The 19235-nt window shown below is 41.8% G+C and overlaps 1 protein-coding gene across 1 annotated transcript in view; it reads left to right on the top strand.

Moving 5' to 3' along the window:
- LOC137561502 (sodium-coupled monocarboxylate transporter 1) overlaps positions 1 to 19235 on the top strand; it is a 54201-nt gene that overhangs the window by 18813 nt on the left and 16153 nt on the right. The window contains exons 5-12 of the mRNA XM_068272804.1: positions 94 to 248; positions 2054 to 2194; positions 3034 to 3163; positions 4449 to 4537; positions 7889 to 8001; positions 10223 to 10290; positions 16968 to 17054; positions 18743 to 18945. Coding sequence (XP_068128905.1) covers positions 94 to 248; positions 2054 to 2194; positions 3034 to 3163; positions 4449 to 4537; positions 7889 to 8001; positions 10223 to 10290; positions 16968 to 17054; positions 18743 to 18945 — 986 coding nt within the window. The remainder of the gene's footprint in view (positions 1 to 93; positions 249 to 2053; positions 2195 to 3033; positions 3164 to 4448; positions 4538 to 7888; positions 8002 to 10222; positions 10291 to 16967; positions 17055 to 18742; positions 18946 to 19235) is intronic.

Genomic DNA, 19235 nt, shown 5'->3' on the forward strand with positions numbered 1-19235 from the left:
GTATTCCCAGCATTAGATCTAGATTACTGTATTCATATGAATAACCTTCCCTTCATTTCCATATGCTTCATTTCTTTACACTTTATATTCTAGGGTGGTCTGAAAGCGGTTGTATGGACAGACGTTTTCCAGGTTGGCATTATGGTTGCCGGATTCTCATCTGTCATCATCCGAGCGCTGGTGGTACAGGGTGGTATTCAACCTATTCTCAATGACTCATTTTATGGAGACCGATTGAATTTTTGGGAGTAAGCACAATTATTCACAGCTAGCACTTTTTTTTAAACTCCAGGAGCCATAATATTTCAGTTTTATATATGCTGGAAAGAGGTTACAACATCTTTAGGGTTTCCATTAAAGTATACCTGACCTGAGGCAAAGCTACATAAGGTAAGCACAGAGGTACAATCATTCTGGATCTACATACCTCTGTGTAGCGATGATCGGAATCAGCTAATTACGATTATGCAACATTTTTGCAATTACGGCCATACGGAATTATGATTTGGATATTCAATTGATTTCGTATTGTCAGTTTTTAATTTCTCACACTTTTCTCATCATTTCTTGCCGACTTTAGCGGTTGATAGCAAAGCAAATACATACCATTGTCACCAAAATTGCTACACATGTTAATGAAAATAGTGGGAACAATTTTTTTTTTCAAAAAGACCTTTTAGTTTTTGAGAAAATTGATTTAAAACATTTTAAAAGTGATTTTAAAAATGCAAAGAATTTTTTTTTTAAACTCAGAAAATGACAGTTTAAAAACCATAATTCCTTTGCATGATTAAAAATTGATTTTCTCAAACTACAAGGTCTTTTTGTCTTGTTCCCACTATTCTTCTTAACATACAAAGCAATTTTTGGTGAAGATAACATGTATGGGGGCTTTGCTATTAACCCATAAAGTCATCACAAAATTACGCAAAAATTAAGCGAAATTACTGTTCCTGATTACATATACATACAAACAAAATTAATTAACCAATCACAAGAGAAGAATCTGGGCACCAGATGAGCTGCAAGATTCTCCATTTTATTTCATCCCACCACAAGCAGATACATACACTCAGGCAGGGCCTGACAGCTGTTTTGCAAGTTGTAGCACTTGCTTCCTCACAGACCACCAGTCTCTGAGGAAGCAAGTGCTACAACTTGCGAAACAGCTGTCAGGCCCTGCCTGAGTGTGTGTATCTGTTTGTGGTGGGATGAAATAAAACGGTGAATCTTGCAGCTCATCTGGTGCCCGGATTCTTCTCTTGTGATTGTACAATTGAACCTTGCCGGAGGCACAGTGAGTGATCACCTCTACCCCCCAAAAGCCTGCCAATCCACATTTAGTGCCGGTCTTCCCTATTCTTCTCTCCCACTGCAAAATTAATTAAGATTTTTCCCGCAATGTCACATTACGCTTTCGCATTGTAATTGCAAATTACGAATATGTGAAATTTGTGCTAATCACTACCTCTGTGCTTGTCTGTTTCTCTCCTCATTCCCCCTGGGCCCCCCATAATCACTCCTTGAAAAATTTTACTTTTTGCTAAAGTCTAATTTTCAGACAGGAAGAAGCAAGCAAATTCATCAGTCCTGCACTGTGCTTACCTTAGGTAACTTTGTCTCGAGCCAGGTATACTTTCTTTTTCTCTCTATTTTGGAAAGGTCCCTTAGTTTCTGTATTGACAGGAAGTGTCTAAAGCCATCCAAAGAGGACAGACTTTTCAACAAATAAAATTTTTTGCAATGTGGGGAAAAGTCAGATCCGCTGTTAATTTATCCTGTACCTTCTTTTCTGTCCCTGACCACCAGTTTTCATACTGAAGGTACTGAGATCTAAACAGGTGCCAGACTCCCTTCCAATAATAGTAAGTAAGGGAAAAACTTCCCAAAGAACAGAAGTAAAAACCTAAAAGATGTTCTAAAACCTCTTCACATTATCAATAGTAAGATAAAGAATGTATCTGTTGCTAGGCTTTACATGTATATCTTTTTCCTACTGTTAGCTAATAAAATTCAGCATATTTTATTTGTGCTTATTTTGCATTACTTTTAGCTTTAATCCGTGTCCACTGCAGCGACACTCCTTTTGGACTATTGTTATTGGAGGAACTTTTACCTGGACGGGAATCTATGGAGTTAACCAGTCACAGGTGCAGAGATACATCGCTTGCAAAACTCGATTCCAAGCTAAGATGTAAGTCGTGTTTTTTTGTTCTGTAATAAAATAATAAAACACACTAGGGCCAGACAGTCCAACGTTTCTTTTTTCTCTTCATTGTTTTCCTTTAACTAGCGGTAAGTTCAGTTCCATTTTTTTGTGCATAAGTGAGTACATTTACATTAAATAGCAATGTACTTGTGATATAGTTTTTGATATTAATATATTTAAGTACCTGCCATGGCTGGGTATTGTAGCTGCTTTTCCTGCTGAAACAACATTTCAATTTTATTGGTTGTCTAGAGTTGTGGTTGCTGTCCAACCTCCTCCCTCTATCCTTTCAAATCTCATATGAGGTATTCATAAAGGAGCTGGTTGGAGGTACCAGCCAGTCTTTCCCTATAATAACAGTGATAATCACCTGACCTACCTACCTCTTTTCTATGCTACTAAGAGATCAACTCTTGTGGCTATCACTGAATCTACAGCTAAGCTGATTCTTAAGTGTATGGAAAAGCATTTAAGTCTTTCTATGCCCTCCCAGTGTCCTTCCAAAAGGGTTGGTGGCTGCATATGCTGTAAAAAGGGGAGGGGGGAGGTTACAGGTCAAAGGAGGGAGTGGTGATAGACAGGAATTTTGTGAGGTTTAACCATACTTGTTCATCGAGGGTAGGAAAAACCTAGGGAGGAGAGCCCTATGAAATTTTGCAGGGGGTGCCATGGTTTGTGGTAAAACTCCTCCTCACTCCCGTGTTAATAAGTGTCATGTTTGTGTGGAGATATTATACTATATGCCCATAATATAAGTACTCTGTAAAACACATTAGCATATAGTGTGTCACTTGCCTAAGTATCTTATATATTTGTATCTTTAGGTCTCTGTATGTGAACCTAGTAGGACTGTGGGCTATTCTGACCTGTGCAGTATTCTGTGGGCTGGCCATGTACTCCGTGTATAAAGATTGTGATCCATGGACCGCTAATCTTGTATCAGCTCCAGATCAGGTAAACACAGTTCAACAAAAGCATAAAAACTCTATACAATGTCCTATGATACCCATACACTCTAATGTCTTGTAAACAAATTACTGACACCCCTTAACCCCTTTTTTTTAGTATTTTAATCCAGTGTTCCCCAACCCTGTCCTCAAGGCCCACCAACAGTGCATGTTTTGTGGAAATTCACAGAGATAGTTAATCAGCTCTGCTGAGACACTAATTACCTCACCTGTGAATGTTTGTCGTTTCCTGAAAAACATGTACTGTTGGTGGGCCCTGAGGACAGGATTGGGGAACTCTCCTTTAATCCACTTATGCCCAGATTTAAACAAATTTGGGCAGGACAATAAATCTCTCATAGGGCCCGATTCAATTCACTTTTCCTCCTAAGTTTCCTCCTAGGAGATCATTTTTCATCTTTTATTTAAAATAGCTTTACAGCACTCTGCAATTGAAAAAGTACCTAAAAGTAGATGAAAAAGTACTGCCAGAATCATTGTGGGTATTTTCATGCTTGCTGGTGGCTTAAAAGGCATTTTATTTATAATGTGACGATTAGGAGAACACTTAGGAGAAAAGGTTAACTGGGTCGGGCCATAGCCTTTCCAATACTATGTTATTTATTGAATTATTTTGCCTATATGCACTTTAGCAAGGCTTGCTGTTCTTCTATGTAATATTTACATTTCTCTTTTTGTACATACAATTTTGCCTTCATAAAACAGAAGGTATTTGCAAATAGTCAGCTTCACATGAAGTAGTTATTCCCACAACACATCATTTCAGGACGATAAGTGAATGTGCATATACCCCGGTAATTCCTTTATGTTCCAGAAAATCCAGACACGAATCCAGAACTGCTGGTTTACAGCACACTTTTAGCCTATTTTACAAAGCCATATAATCCAACTTGCAGACATGTTTCAGGCTGTTTTGGTCTTCATCAGTGCAAAGTTTGGATGGATATGGCTCCTTGGTATTGCTGCCAGGTAGAGCTATTACATGGTATCCAGTTAATTAATGGAGAACCAGAAGCACTAGGATTTATGTGCCAGGTTAAGTACAATTTTTTTATTTATAAAATAAAGATAGTTATACATTTTATGTGTAACTGCATGTGTTAATTGTGTGTATTTTCTAATTGTACTTCACCTCTGTCAACGATGTTGCTATTTAAAATAATCATCGTAATATTTTTTTTCTTTATTAGAGTATGATAAAGTTATGAGTAATTATAAATGGTTATAGACATGGCTAAAAAGCACGCTAATTTACCTACTTTTTCACTCAGCTTATGCCTTACCTTGTCCTGGACATTTTGCAAGACTATCCAGGGCTCCCAGGACTGTTTGTTGCCTGTGCATACAGTGGTACCTTAAGGTATAGTGTTTTCCATTCATTCAGTTTCTTGAATTCTCATTATTATTATTACTACCTATTGACTTATATAGAGCCAATATATTCTATAGCATATTACAATTGCAAAACCCCCCCAATACTAACAGTTCTATGATGTAAACGGGCAATACAGAGGACACAATGATATACAAACTCTTAACAAAATAGATATTTTCAACAACATCCACTCCTTAGATGATTATCAACCAGATAGTACTGTATATTCCTGCGTATAAGACTACTTTTTAACCCTTGAAAATCTTCTGAAAAGTTCTGGGTCGTCTTATACGCCGGGTATCATTGATGCCTGGGTGATACCCCCTATCCTGTTACCGTCTCTCAGATCTTGCTGCTGAGGACTGTAGTGAAGCGGTGCAGGCGCACATGTGCGAGATCTGAGAGGCAGAGAGGGAGATACATAGGATATAAGGGTGGGCCAGACAGGTGAAAAAGGCGTATTTTATGGGCACAGCGCAATCTATTCTTCCATAACGCTCTGATAAACAGGGAGACAGGGAGAGTTGACCAATCCAACCAGTCAATTGACTATATACTGTTCTATACTGGGTACCACATACAGTACAGCACCAGTATATGATTTTTTGGTGTATGTTGGAAGAGGGGTAGTCTTATACGGTGAGTATATCACAAACTCTATATTTTAACTGAAAAAGTTGGGGGGTCGTCTTATACACCCAGTCGTCTTATACGCCGGAATATACGGTAACTCCCCCCCCCCCTCCCCCCTCACCATAAAAAAAAAATCAGGAAGCCTCTCAAGTGATTAGGTAGCATTTCACATAAATTATTATTGTTATTATTTATTGTATTTATAAAGTGCCAACATATTACGCAGCGCTGGACATTAATTTAGGTTACAGACAATATTTAGGGGTGACATGCAGCAATATGACAATACAGGAATACAAGAAAACCAGATCACACAGCACAGTATGAGTACCAGGTAATGCTTAGTCAGTCACTGGATGGAGCATGGAGATTAGGCAAGTTAGGTTCACTCAAATGCATAGGATGGGTGCACAGTAATGGAGGTGCATGATCAGGTAGGACACAAAAGGAGGAGGACCCTGCCCAAAGGCTTACAATCTAGAGGCTCTAAATAGGCAGAGTGCGTGTTTCCTACACACCTAATTTGGCAGAGATCTACCAAAATCATAACTAGGCAAGTTCCTCCCTAAAGCCTCAAAATGTATGTATGCAGATCGCTCTCGTAAGTCCCCCAAACATAGATGGGCATAGGCCTTCCTAAATCTCCAAACATTATTAGGCAGAGGTTCGTCTCCCACCTTAAATGTCCAAACAAGAATGGGCACAGCACCTCCAAACATAATAAGCCAGCATCCCCTCTTAAAGTGTACCAGAGACTATGGCTATCATTCATAAAGCCTTTCCGCATGCGGAAATGCTTAAAACAGCTGACTTTACCGAACACTCGGCAAAGTCAGCATTCTTTCCGCATGAAAAAATGACACTACCGAGCAGAGTGATAAATCACCGCCTTGCGCGGTGATTATCGGAACAAATGTAGCAAAATGTTAATTCATGAAGATCACCGCAAGCGGTGTGAGGTCGGGAAGTACCGCTCACTCTGATGTGGCGATAACAATGTAAGTGAATGGAGACACACAGACCTCCCAGGCAGCTGCAGCAGAGCGGAACATGGAGAAATGTATCAGATCCGCTGCTTCCGTGTCTCTGCAAGCCTACCGACAGCCTAGTTCGGGGAATCTCCGCACTGCTACCGCACATGGATACATTTTTATGAATGCCCACCCGGAAGTCCAAAATACCGGCAGCGGTGTTTTCTCGCATTGATTCCCCTTACCGACAGCTCCTTTATGAATGATAGCCTATATATAAAATAAAAGTTTTATACATACCTAGTAACCTGGGGCTTCCTCCAGCCCCATCTGCAGGGATCCCTCCCACGACATCCTCAGTCTTCTGTATCACTGGTACCGGTCCCGCAAATTCAGCCAGTCGCGGCCAGTCTGTGCAAGAGAACTGCGCTCTCTACGTATCTTTGCAGCAGCCGCTTCTCTGGTTTCCTTTAGATCCCCAAGCGTAATTATGAATAGCGTCACCCACCCTCGTATAATTAGGCAGAATTCACCCAACCCCCAATTCCCAAACATAATTAGGAGGAGCCTTTCCCCCGAATATAATTGGACAGAACCCCACCCCCATCATAATCAGGCAGAGCCCCCTCGCAAAATCCCCTCCAAATTATTTGGCATAGTTTCTCTATAGGTAAGTAATGTGCTTCCAAATCCGTGGAGCAATTTGAAGGCACCTGTAATAAGAATAATAACTGGATACTCACCCATAGCCTGACTACCTTGGTAGCCTTCAGCAGTGTAGCAAATCTGCCACATCAGCCGTCTCTGTTGATCTGTTGATGCGGTTGCAGCACATACCCCTCCACATCTTCTCATCATAGACAGCCAAGTAAAGCCAGCACCATCATAAATTTGCCAACATAAAATACCTGTATATCACATCCAGATAGAACAAGGTAAATCCAATGAATTGAGAACACACAGGGTCTCTTTATCAAGGTAACCTGCTCACAGGTAGTGTTCAGCAGGCAACTGTATAATGCGTGCTAAAGGGCACGGAGTTGGGAGGTGAATGAGGTGAAGATGTGATGTGAACACTCCATGTAGCTCAGCAGCAGCCACATGTAACATTCATATTGCATCTGAGAGTGATCACCCCATTCATCTCCTGGACTCCATGCACTTTAGCACTGATTACCCTGCTACCTACTGAACACTACCTGCGAGAAGATTACTTTGATAAAGGATTTACCTTGTTCTGTTTGGATGTAATAAAATGTGTGCCTGAAGATTTATGATGGTGCTTGCTTTGTATGATAGACTTTGTTCAACAGGATGGAGACATCTGGAGACATCTGTCCCACCATTAGCCCTGTGCACCTCAAGCATTTGTTTTGGAATAGCCATATGGAGTGCAGTCATATAACCATTGATGTCATCAGAGACAGCTTCAGCCTGTAGATGGTTGCTCTGCTGCACTGCTACTCTGCATATAGCCTGGAAATCATGAGTGGAACCGTTTAGTCAAGTGAAAGGATCAGGGCATCACTGTAGACATCCAGGGCGCCCTGTCCTAATTCTCTGCACCTCTACAGAAGTATGACAGCCTCTAGTTTAAGTATGTAGCGTCATAGTAAATATTATAGTAAATATTCATTTGGTCGGATATGACACCAAAGTTTTATACTGCTTATCCATCTTTAGTGAATTAAATGCAATTTTTATTAATTTATTTATGGAATATTTGTTTCAGTACTGTATCCTCCAGTATAAATGCTTTGGCTGCTGTCACCGTGGAAGACCTTGTGAAGCCATACTTCCCATCCTTCAGTGAAACCAAGCTGTCCTGGATTTCCAAAGGAACAAGTATGATGATGACACTTCTTATATCAGATTATTATCATAACCCTGCCATTCTGCCAACCGTGCAAAGAGTGTAACAATAACATGTGGAATGCTGATAACACTTGCTAATTGCTCGTTACTATCTGTGCTTATGTTTCTCAACTTCATCAATTTATGTGTTCTTCTTGTGACATCAGATATTTATCTCCTTTACGTCAGCAGTTTCACAACTATTATGGTGATTAGATTACTGTGATCAGATTTAGTCATTTTTAGAGATGTAGAGTCCAAATTCATGTGAAAAGCAATTTGAAGGTCACCATGCACTGGTCGATGTGGTCATCAGATCTATCCCTCTCAGATCTGATCAGAGAGGACTCTATCTGATCAAATCTCACCACACATTATGCTGGGTATACACAATGCAATTTTCCACCCAACAGATGAGAATCAGGCAATTATTGCCGACATGTCCGAACGGTTCCTAAACAATAAAGTGATCGATTTTGCGCACTTATAATTGGAAAATCAATTGCTTTGGACATGTACACACGATGCAACTTCCCATCCGATCACCCATCGATTGGGAGTGAAATTGCATTGTGTGTACCTAACATTACACACATATTTTCAATAGATCTGAGCATGAAATCTATTGTAAATCTGTGCGCACTGCCTGCTGGGTCCCCATGTCTCCCAATCTTCCCTCCGGGCTGTGCAGAGTGTTCAGCAAATCACCTTTCTGCCGGTGCCTCTTCTCTCTCTACCCCTGGGCTCTCCTTCCTGTCTCTTCTCTCCCAGGGGCCTGTGTCACATGATAAACGCCAGAGGACAAATACTACAGGCACTATGGCACATACCTTATATGACCACTAGAGGCCTCTATTGTTTGTGATGTAATACACAGCTCCCCGGGAGTGAAGAGACATGGAGAAGCCCCTACTGTGGAGAGAAGATACACCAGTGGACAGATGAGAGTAAGCTCCGCTGCTGCGTTGGTTGTCAAAGGGATCATTTGCTGCATCGATTTCTACCAGATTTGATTAAATGCTTGAATCGTCCTTATCACGATGCAAAATGGACTCCTGTAGATGTAGCTGCTCTCTGCCCTGATTTGTTAAAAACAAAATGTTCTGCTGCTTTGCATAGTAGAAGATGAAAAATGTTTTTTTCCAGTTTTTTATATGCATAAGCATATATATGAAAAGGTAATAAGCATGGCCACTCTCCCTCTGAAGTCTAAACCTTCATGCACACTTAGGAGGACTGATTGGAGAGATTGGGAGTTGATCCCTTGGGCGACAGTGCATAGTCAAGGCTGTACTGCTGCTATGAAGAAGGGCTCACTGTATGGCACTGCATGAAGCAGGCGGGATAAGAAAGAGAACAATGCCCTTGGCCATCACCCCTTGCCTGAGATGATTCGCCAGGCAGATCACTGGGTGAAGCACCGCAGGGAATCTGGGGCCAACGTACACATGCTAGATTCTCAGCAAAGTGTCCCCGACTGGACACTTCAGCCAAGTACCACCTAGTAGCATGTGTACAAGGCTTAAAGGATACCAGAGCTGAATGAAGTAAGAAAAATGGGAGGAGCAGGCACGTACTGGCAGCTGTCCTGATGCCCACCGCTATCCCCGCTCTCCTCTGTCCCCCTCCTTTCCTACCAAAATTGGTCCGCTAGGCATTAGTGCACAGGTGCTGACCCGCCTGTGCGTGTCCTACATCGCGCACCGGCGGCTGGGAGTGCTCTGTGCATACCCATGACATAGTTGTGATGTCATACATTTTAAGAAAAGAACAGCAAGGGGTCCTCCTCCCAAGTTTTTTTAACCCCTTGTCACCCATACTGGCTGGTGTAGCCTGAATGTGGAGTCCGCACCTTGAGCTAGACCAGCTTTCACGGCTACTATGTATTTGAAAAATCATTTACCATGTTCGTAATTTCGTGTAACATGAAATTTACAAATGGATCACATGAAATCAATTCAATTTTGAAGTTGTAATTATGTGTAATTTGAATTGTGAAATGTTACGCCAAATTCTTTGTAAACAAAATTAGTGCATTACGATCATTCTTGTAAGTATAATTCCTCCCAACAACCACACAGCCATATATCATATATATATAAAGATTCCAAACCTTCTGTACTTTAAACAACAAAAGTTTTGGTTAAAACTCTGCCTTAGTTTCACTTTTGCAGGCTTGACAACGTTTTCTGTCTTTTGTTTGCCATCCCAGGTCTCCTGTATGGTGCAGTATGTATTGCCATGGCTGGTTTGGCATCTCTAATGGGCGGTCTGTTACAGGTAGTGAATCAAGATTGATATAACATGGGGAAGTACTACTGGGTGTATTTTATAACGTGGGTCTTCATTTATTAAGTTGTCTGTAAAAGATTTGTCTGTACTGTTGTTTAACAGTCAGAAATTACAGTGGTGGAATATACAGTATGTCTTATTTTTTTTCTTAAATAACTGATTTTATTATCCTGGAAATTTGATACATACATGCATTATACAATTACTATTTAAAAAGTGGATATTTCCTAGGCTTTAAGTTCAACTTCTCCTACTAATTGCACAAATGTATTATCCAAATACCTTTTACAGAGCCAAAAAAGCATATCACATGACCACTATGCCTGTTTACAAATATCTACTAGATATGCTGACTGGGAATGTCCTTTATAACCTTGATTACCTCCCCTTACCTTGGAAGCTACTCCAGCTGTGGTGGAACTACAAGTCCCATGAGGCATTGCAATACTTGGACAGCTTTAAGCATAACTCGCGGAGGCAGAGGCATGATTAGATTTGTAGTTCTGTCCCAGCTGGAGTACCAAGGCTAGCCATCACTGCCATAGGATGCCTGTAGCAATTTTTAAGTCAATATCAGTATGTAATTTCAACAATTACCGTATATACTCGCATATAAGCCGACCCGCATATAAGCCGACCCCCCAACTTTCCCCTGAAAAAACTGGGGACAATGATTGACCCCCATATAAGCCGGGGGTAGGAAATGCTGGATTGGTGCAGCCCCCCAGTGTGTCCCAGTATAGCTAGTATAGTGCCCAGTAAAGGTAGGTAGTGTCCAGTATAGCTAGTATAGTGCCCAGTATAGCTAGTAAAGTGCCCAGTATAGCCAGTATAGTGCCCAGTATGGGTAGGTAGTGCCTCAGTTTAGCTAGTATAGTGCCCAGTTTAGCTAGTATAGTGCCCCAGTATGGCTAGTAAAGTGCCCAGTTTAGCCAGTATAGTGCCCAGTTTAGCCAGTATAGTGCCCAGTTTAGCTAGTATAGTGCCCAGTTTAGCTAGTATAGTGCCCAGTTTAGCTAGTATAGTGCCCAGTTTAGCCAGTATAGTGCCCAGTTTAGCCAGTATAGTGCCCAGTTTAGCCAGTATAGTGCCCAGTTTAGCTAGTATAGTGCCCCAGTATGGCTAGTAAAGTGCCCAGTTTAGCCAGTATAGTGCCCAGTTTAGTTAGTATAGTGCCCAGTTTAGCCAGTATAGTGCCCAGTTTAGCTAGTACAGTGCCCAGTTTAGCTAGTATAGTGCCCAGTTTAGCCAGTATAGTGCCCAGTTTAGCCAGTATAGTGCCCAGTTTAGCTAGTATAGTGCCCAGTTTAGCTAGTATAGTGCCCAGTTTAGCCAGTGTAGTGCCCCAGTATGGCTAGTAAAGTGCCCAGTTTAGCTAGTATAGTGCCCAGTTTAGCTAGTATAGTGCCCAGTTTAGCCAGTATAGTGCCCAGTTTAGCCAGTGTAGTGCCCCAGTATGGCTAGTAAAGTGCCCAGTTTAGCTAGTATAGTGCCCAGTTTAGCTAGTATAGTGCCCAGTTTAGCCAGTATAGTGCCCAGTTTAGCCAGTATAGTGCCCAGTTTAGCCAGTATAGTGCCCAGTTTAGCTAGTATAGTGCCCCAGTATGGCTAGTAAAGTGCCCAGTTTAGCCAGTATAGTGCCCAGTTTAGTTAGTATAGTGCCCAGTTTAGCCAGTATAGTGCCCAGTTTAGCTAGTACAGTGCCCAGTTTAGCTAGTATAGTGCCCAGTTTAGCCAGTATAGTGCCCAGTTTAGCCAGTATAGTGCCCAGTTTAGCTAGTATAGTGCCCAGTTTAGCTAGTATAGTGCCCAGTTTAGCCAGTGTAGTGCCCCAGTATGGCTAGTAAAGTGCCCAGTTTAGCTAGTATAGTGCCCAGTTTAGCTAGTATAGTGCCCAGTTTAGCCAGTATAGTGCCCAGGTTAACCAGTATAGTGCCCAGTTTAGCCAGTATAGTGCCCAGTTTAGCCAGTATAGTGCCCAGCATAGGTAGGTAGTACTCCCGCCCTCACCCCCCGCTCCCCGCTCCCCCCGCTGCTATTACCTGCAGGCAGCGGCCGCTTCCTAATCCGCGTTCCCCTTCTGTTTCAGCGTGTATCACAGCAGCGCGCCCGGCGCTGCTGCTGTGACGATGCAGAGTGCAGGAAAGAGCGCGGCTCCCTATAGCGGCGATCTGTATCGCCGTTACCAGGGGAACCGCTCTTTCCTGCCCCCTGCATCGTCACAGCAGCAGCGCCGGGCGCGCTGCTGTGATACACGCTGAAACAGAAGGGGAACGCGGATTAGGAAGCGGCCGCTGCCTGCAGGTAATAGCAGCGGGGGGAGCGGGAAGGGGGGGGAGCGGGGCGCGGAACACCCACCACTAACCACTATACCACCAGGGAAGACTCGCATACAAGCCGACCCCCCAACTTTTGACCCCCTTTTTGGGGGTCAAAAATTCGGCTTGTATGCGAGTATATACGGTACATGTAATAATAGACTGTAGTGTTTCAGCCCCACTATACTGAAAGATGTAAAATCTTGGGTAAAAATACTTTGACTGGAAATATACATAAAAAAACTGTATTGTTTCAACTTTTCAAGTTTTTGCATTTTTACATTATAAGAATTACCCTGATGAGTAATAGTGTGTCTGGTGAATAGCATTAAAGGTACTCCGAGTAGTGCAGAAACTATCGCTATTTGCATTAATGCAGCTGCTGACTTTAGGAAAAAGTCGCCCTGTGTGATACAATGTAACTGTGTAAAGATGGATATCATTTTAAAGCTCTCTTTCTCCTCTTTCTGACAACACCTAAATCGTCGCCCTACGCCTTTTAGTTTTCTCTATTTTCGCGATCTAAATCGCGGCCGCGGCAATTTCAATCGTGAAAATAGCGAAAACTAAAAGGCGTAGGGCGGCAATTTATATATCATTGGAAAGAGGAGAAAGAGAGCTTTAAAATGATATGCATCTTTCCATAGTTTCTGCACTGCTCGGAGTCCCTTTAAAGGGTCAGTTCTTTAAAAGCTGCCTTTCAGGATTTGGGGAATACTACAAAGTTTAACTATAAGGGGACTTATTTAAAACTTTATATATGCCTTTTCCTTTGCATTCGTGGAAATAAGTTTATAAGTCACCTTTACTAAAGAGCCAATGTACTGCAACCCCTGCAGCTTATTTCCAGCATTGTCTTTCTGTACTGCAGCTATTACTGCTCACCACTAGAGGGTGTTGTTGAAAGGCTGGAGATGAGCTTTGTATATGGCAATAAAGTATAAGTAATTAACAGGAAGTAAAGTAAACAAACAAATCCAATAAAGCACACCACATCACATTTGCTACTCCCTAAAGACCCCTTAAAAAGTAGCATTTATTTTATCAGCACCAAAAATATGTTTCAGGCATGTAACAGTGTGAAGACACAATGTGGATGGAGAAGGATCACTGAATGCCCACTCTCACATTTGGCAGTGCACAGATGATCTAGTGTACAGTAAAAGAGTCAAGGGCCCTTATTTAATTCACTATTATTTTCCACTGGATCATAACTAAAGTGTAACCCTGCTATCCGCCTTGGTATTAGCAAACCACAAAACAAAGACTAATCTCCTTTTCAAACAATATACAGTTAAGCCTGGTTCACATTAGCATTTTTTTGCGGAGCCGGCCGTATGGATCCGGCCATCAGAATCAGGTAAAAACTGTCAGTTTTTACAGCCAGTGTGCTGTAAACTGTCATTTTTCTATTTGTTCCTATGCAGCTGAAAAGCCTTCCGTTTCCATTCCGCTGGGCACAACGATCTTGGGAAAACAGGTCCTGCAGCATTTTCTTGTTCGTTGAGAGGAACGGACAACGAATCCGTACAAGCGGATGGATGTGAACGGATCCATTGGTTAACATTGGATCCGTTCGGATACCGGACCGTTTGTACAGTAAACATTCTGCTTCCGTTCCGCTCACCGCTAATGTGAACCGGGCCTAAGTAGAAAGATAAGCCCAGAAAAAGCCAGAAACAAAAGAGGGGATGGGATGTCCTAACTGAACAAGTTTACATAATTGAACAAATACTAGACTGCAAAAATCAACCATTTACACAGGAACCTTGTAATTCACTAAGGCAGTATTGCAATAAATATACCTACTATATTGGACCAGCCATCTACAGCAAAACTACAAATACATGCTATTGCCCCCAGTGGCGTACTTTCCACAAGGCTGCAGGTGCTCACAGCACCGGGTGTAGCCATGGCTAGAGGTGCCGCTGTGGTGTTCAGCCACTGTGTTCTTCCACCTGGGACCTTTTTTCATAGTTCGGGCAACATTTGGAAAAATAGTAGCAGGCAGTGCAGGGGACTGTACTACTTCCTGCACAAGATGTAGCACCCCTCCCTCTTCCTGTCCCATGGGAAATGTGCTTCCTTGCTCTCTACACATAGCCTGCAGTGAGTGAATGTGCAGAGCAGCAGGGTGAGTAGAGAGAATGATTGCTGTGCTGCAGCTGGGACATTAGCAGGGAGAGGTGGCAGGATGTGTTTAGTGCTTCAGAAGTTGCTTGTCATTAGTAGCCATGTGCTGTAATACCAGAGTGCCTAGACTATTGATTATTTATCCTGATCAGAGTAATTAATCAATAATGCAGGGCAGTCTGCATTGCCAGTGATACAGGTGCTGACAGCCGGCTTCTGTAGTGAGCATAAAAGCAAGCTGCAGGCAATTTAAATTACCTTGATTGCAGGTAATCGTATCTCTTTTCCCAGCTCCCCCTGTTGTCTTTCCCATGACCCTTTCCTCTTTTCAGATTTTAGTGGCTTCATTTAAAGAACAAGCAACACCCATGCTAACCTAGTAATAAAAACACATATATAGGTAGATAAATACTACTTCTACTTACATAACAGATGTATTGTGCTATCCACGTAATGATTCCTGTGAATTTTATAAAGGAAAAGAAGAAAATCATTTTGCAGGCAGTGGCCATTTTGCCAAGCTAATGCTGACATCATATCCTTCCTGACTCTTGTTCCCCCCCCCCCTCCCTTCTCTTGCTCATTGTGTATTCATTAGCTGCCTCCTCCCATTTATTTTTTTTTATTTACACATCCAATCACTGAGTCACCTCAGCCTTGCTTGTAAACACAAGTGATCAGCTAGGCAGGGAAATAAATGGAAGAGGAGGAATATATTATAGATAAAAAGAACTCCCAGCATTCAAAAGAACTCCCACCATTCAACTGTTTGGCACTGTTTGGCACTAGGGCCAGTGCTCCTAAAGTATGTGATAACTCCAAACCATAACAGCAGAAAAAGTTTTGAATGCAGGATTAGCATCTTTATCACTTAATACACTCAGACCAGTTGCTGTTGAAATTAGATTTTTATGGTGACAATACTGCTTTAACAGCGTGTCCCTGCCAAACAGCACTGGTGATGTTTGCAGTCCTGGCGAGAGGTCCTCCTGCCATTTCTCCTCTCCCACCAGGTTCTCTGTTTTGTGCCTCCACCTCTTTACACCCCCTCCTCCTATGCATCCCCCTCTTTCGTATGTCCCCTTTTTCTGACTGTCCACAGAGGAGCTCACAATCTAATCATACCATAGTCATAATCTAATGTCCTAACATATAACTATTGTGTATTTATATAGCACTGACACCTTCAGCAGCACTGTATAGAGTACTGTAACAGTTAACTCCGTTGACATCCTGATGACTCCTTTTCCCCCAAAATGTGCAGCTCGGCACCCCAACCCGTCAACCCTCCCATCAAAATTATTGGCTGTTTTTGGAGGGAGGAGGGTGTCTGTAAATAACCAGCACCGGGTATCAAATTCCCTAATTAGGTCACTGCGCCATACAACTAAAAGTCTATCCTAACATGTTTTAGTGATTGAAAGCCTTCAACAGGATGTGGGAATAGTGCTAAAGTTCAGTACATAAAACATTATAACATGGTCAAACACAAAGAGACAAAAAATACAAACATTTGAGGAATGTCACCTTAATTGATTCTGAGCAGTTGAATCATGGATGTCTGCAGGTCCCCTACCCACCATCTAACCTTATGTATGTGTCCAGTAATGCCCGGATAAAACAGAGACCAGGGGCCATATGCAATTCCCTTTTTCACCTGAGTTTTCTCCCAGGTGATATTTTCACAACTTGTAATAAAACTCTTTTACCCCATCAGCAAGCAAACAAATACTCTACATAATTTTGGCAGTACTTTTTCGCCTAATATTTTGTACTTTTTCCATCGCAAAGTGATAAAAAATGTATTTAAATCGAAGATGAAAAATGATCTCCTAGTAGAAAACTCTGACTAAATATTCTGTATATTCTCTTGTATTTCACAGTGGGAAACTCCTTGCTCCTCTAAATGCAGTGCAAATCATGTTCTGCTACTACTTTTAAATTGTGTTTACCTCATTTTAATATCACCCCATTAACATAGCAGACAGCCTAGAGCTTAATACAATACTGGTCATTTGGAAATTCACATAGAGGTTATGTGAATGTCATTAAAAGTAATATAATTGGAGCGGTAGTACTAGTGTATACTGTAAACATTTTGCTGAATTAAATAAAAACAAAAAAAGGCACACAATGGTTTTTATTGTGTAGTTGAATACTGTGCAGACACTTCTTCAGCCTCTACTAATGTCATAATTGTTTATATTTTTTCAGGCGGCGCTGTCTATTTTTGGTATGGTTGGAGGACCTCTGCTGGGTCTGTTTTCTCTAGGAATCCTCTTCCCCTTTGCAAACTCATTAGTAAGTAAAAGTGTGCAGTGTGTAAGCAGCTCCTTGTGTGATTATTACATTCGTCCTTTTGTGGTGACACAGTGAGTGCAGCTGGCTATTTCCTACCACTTTTAATGGGGACCATTGCCAAAGTAGTGAGCGTGATATTAAATGGCCAATAGGGGTGCAATACGTTTGAAAATGATCCCTTAGAGGTAAAATATATTCAGACTTTAGAATTTCCTTTGCAGGGCGTAACTACAGGGGAGCAGCATATGCAACCGCAGGGGGGCCCAGAACTTTGAGGGGGGCCCTTACTAAACTTCCCTTTAACCAATAAAGGGGAGTATCCTTCAGTTCAGGTGTTTTTGAGGCTACGCTTGTTATGGGTGTGAAGATAATGATGGCCACACTTGTTTTATGACCCTAGAGTGATGGGCCCCCAGGCTGTGAGGGCCACCAGGGGTAGGCAAAGTAAAGGGAACATTGGGGGGCTCTATCTAAGTTTTGCTGGGGGGTGGGGCATGATTTGTAGTTATGCCCCTGTTCCTTTGCCAAAACAATTGCACCTGATTGTTTTAATAGGAAATCTAAAATGTGTACCGGTCACCCCCAATTCGCTGGACTGCCATGTAGTGGTCCATCAGAATGGCTCGCGGTCCTCTGATTTCTTTTGTTCCTGAAGGAACTTTAAAGGAAAATTCTGGATAGTGCCACTTGCATCTTTTCCCCCATCCCCCCTTCTTTCCCCATTGGGAAGTACATGTTGCTTGGCCAGGAGCTGAACACAGTGTGTCTGTACAGCAGTTGTTTCAAATTGACATCCGAAATGTTTTTACTGACAATTTTTAAATAAATACAGACTAAAAGTGACTACACAACTATAGGAAAACTCAGTATAACTAAGCTGTAATCTAACATATGCCAAAAGGGCAATTCAGAAGGTTCTGCCTAAGGTCTATCATGGAGGGTCCATAGCTCAAGAAATAAAGTATTAGTACAAAGGCTTTTAGCACAAAAATATAAGCATAGGACTATATTCACAGTGGGACGTTGCATTGTAATGCGATGTTAAAGTCGCAAGGTGTCTGCGTTAAGAGGTAACGCACTGCAAGCAGTGAGTTACCACAGAGCAACATTTTTTAACGCGACTTTAACATCGCACTGTGAACTGCCCATAGGATTAGCATTGCAGTGCGGTAAGCTGCGTCATAAGACTTTATAACGTACGACCATAACGCCCCACTGTGAATGCGACCTTAGGCAAGTAGAAAATGAAAAAGCAAATATTTTAGTCTTTAGTGTAGCTAACTTCTAACTGTAACTGTCTGAAAATAGTTGCAGATTTGGCACTTCCCTTGTAAGCTTCCCTGAGAAGCAGCATTGGTCTACAAACTGACATCATGCCTCTGATGGGGGTATTATGTTATGCTTGACCCTGTTCACCAACCCTATACTGCCCCACCTCCTGTGGATATTAATGGAAAGCATTTCAGCTCTATGGAACCCCTACTAACAGTTGGGAACTGCTTTGTTAAGCTAATGGGAGCTGTAGGTAGAATGTACTGAATACGTACATGAAGCAAATGGCTTGATCTTGCCCATAAATCTAGTGACATACTGCAATGTTCAGGTTGCAGTTGATTACCCAGCTTAATTTATGTTCAAATGCTTTATAAATGTATTAGGTTCAATAAGATCGTTCTTATATATTGCAGGGTGCTGTGGTTGGTCTAACATTTGGCTTTGTGATTTCACTATGGGTTGGCATCGGATCTCAGATTTACCCTCCTCTACCTGTAAGCAGTTTACCCAAACCTCTGTCAACACATGGCTGCAATTTCAGCACTATGGATACTAACTGGACTACAACAACCGTACTTCCCACCATGACTAGTTTGCTATCAGAAGTAGGGGATCGGTATGTATATGACTCTTGTCTTATAACACCTTTGCAGAATTAACTGACTTGTTTACCACTAAGCCTACTAAGCCTGGAATAGGAAAATGTTTAAGTAAAATAGATAAAACGTCATTTAAAACATTACCAGAATCATAAAACAAACACTCACATAAAAGCGAAAGTGCTTGTACATTATGCTCAATGTCAAGAAGGTGCTGCTACCTCCTCCTCATCCAACTGATTTCACATTGACTTTAGGGTCCATGTTGTGTGAGCCTTTTCATGTTACCTATTCTGACTAGGGATGA

This window comes from Hyperolius riggenbachi, chromosome 3, assembly GCF_040937935.1.
Source record: "Hyperolius riggenbachi isolate aHypRig1 chromosome 3, aHypRig1.pri, whole genome shotgun sequence".
Classification (NCBI taxonomy): Eukaryota; Metazoa; Chordata; class Amphibia; order Anura; family Hyperoliidae; genus Hyperolius; species Hyperolius riggenbachi.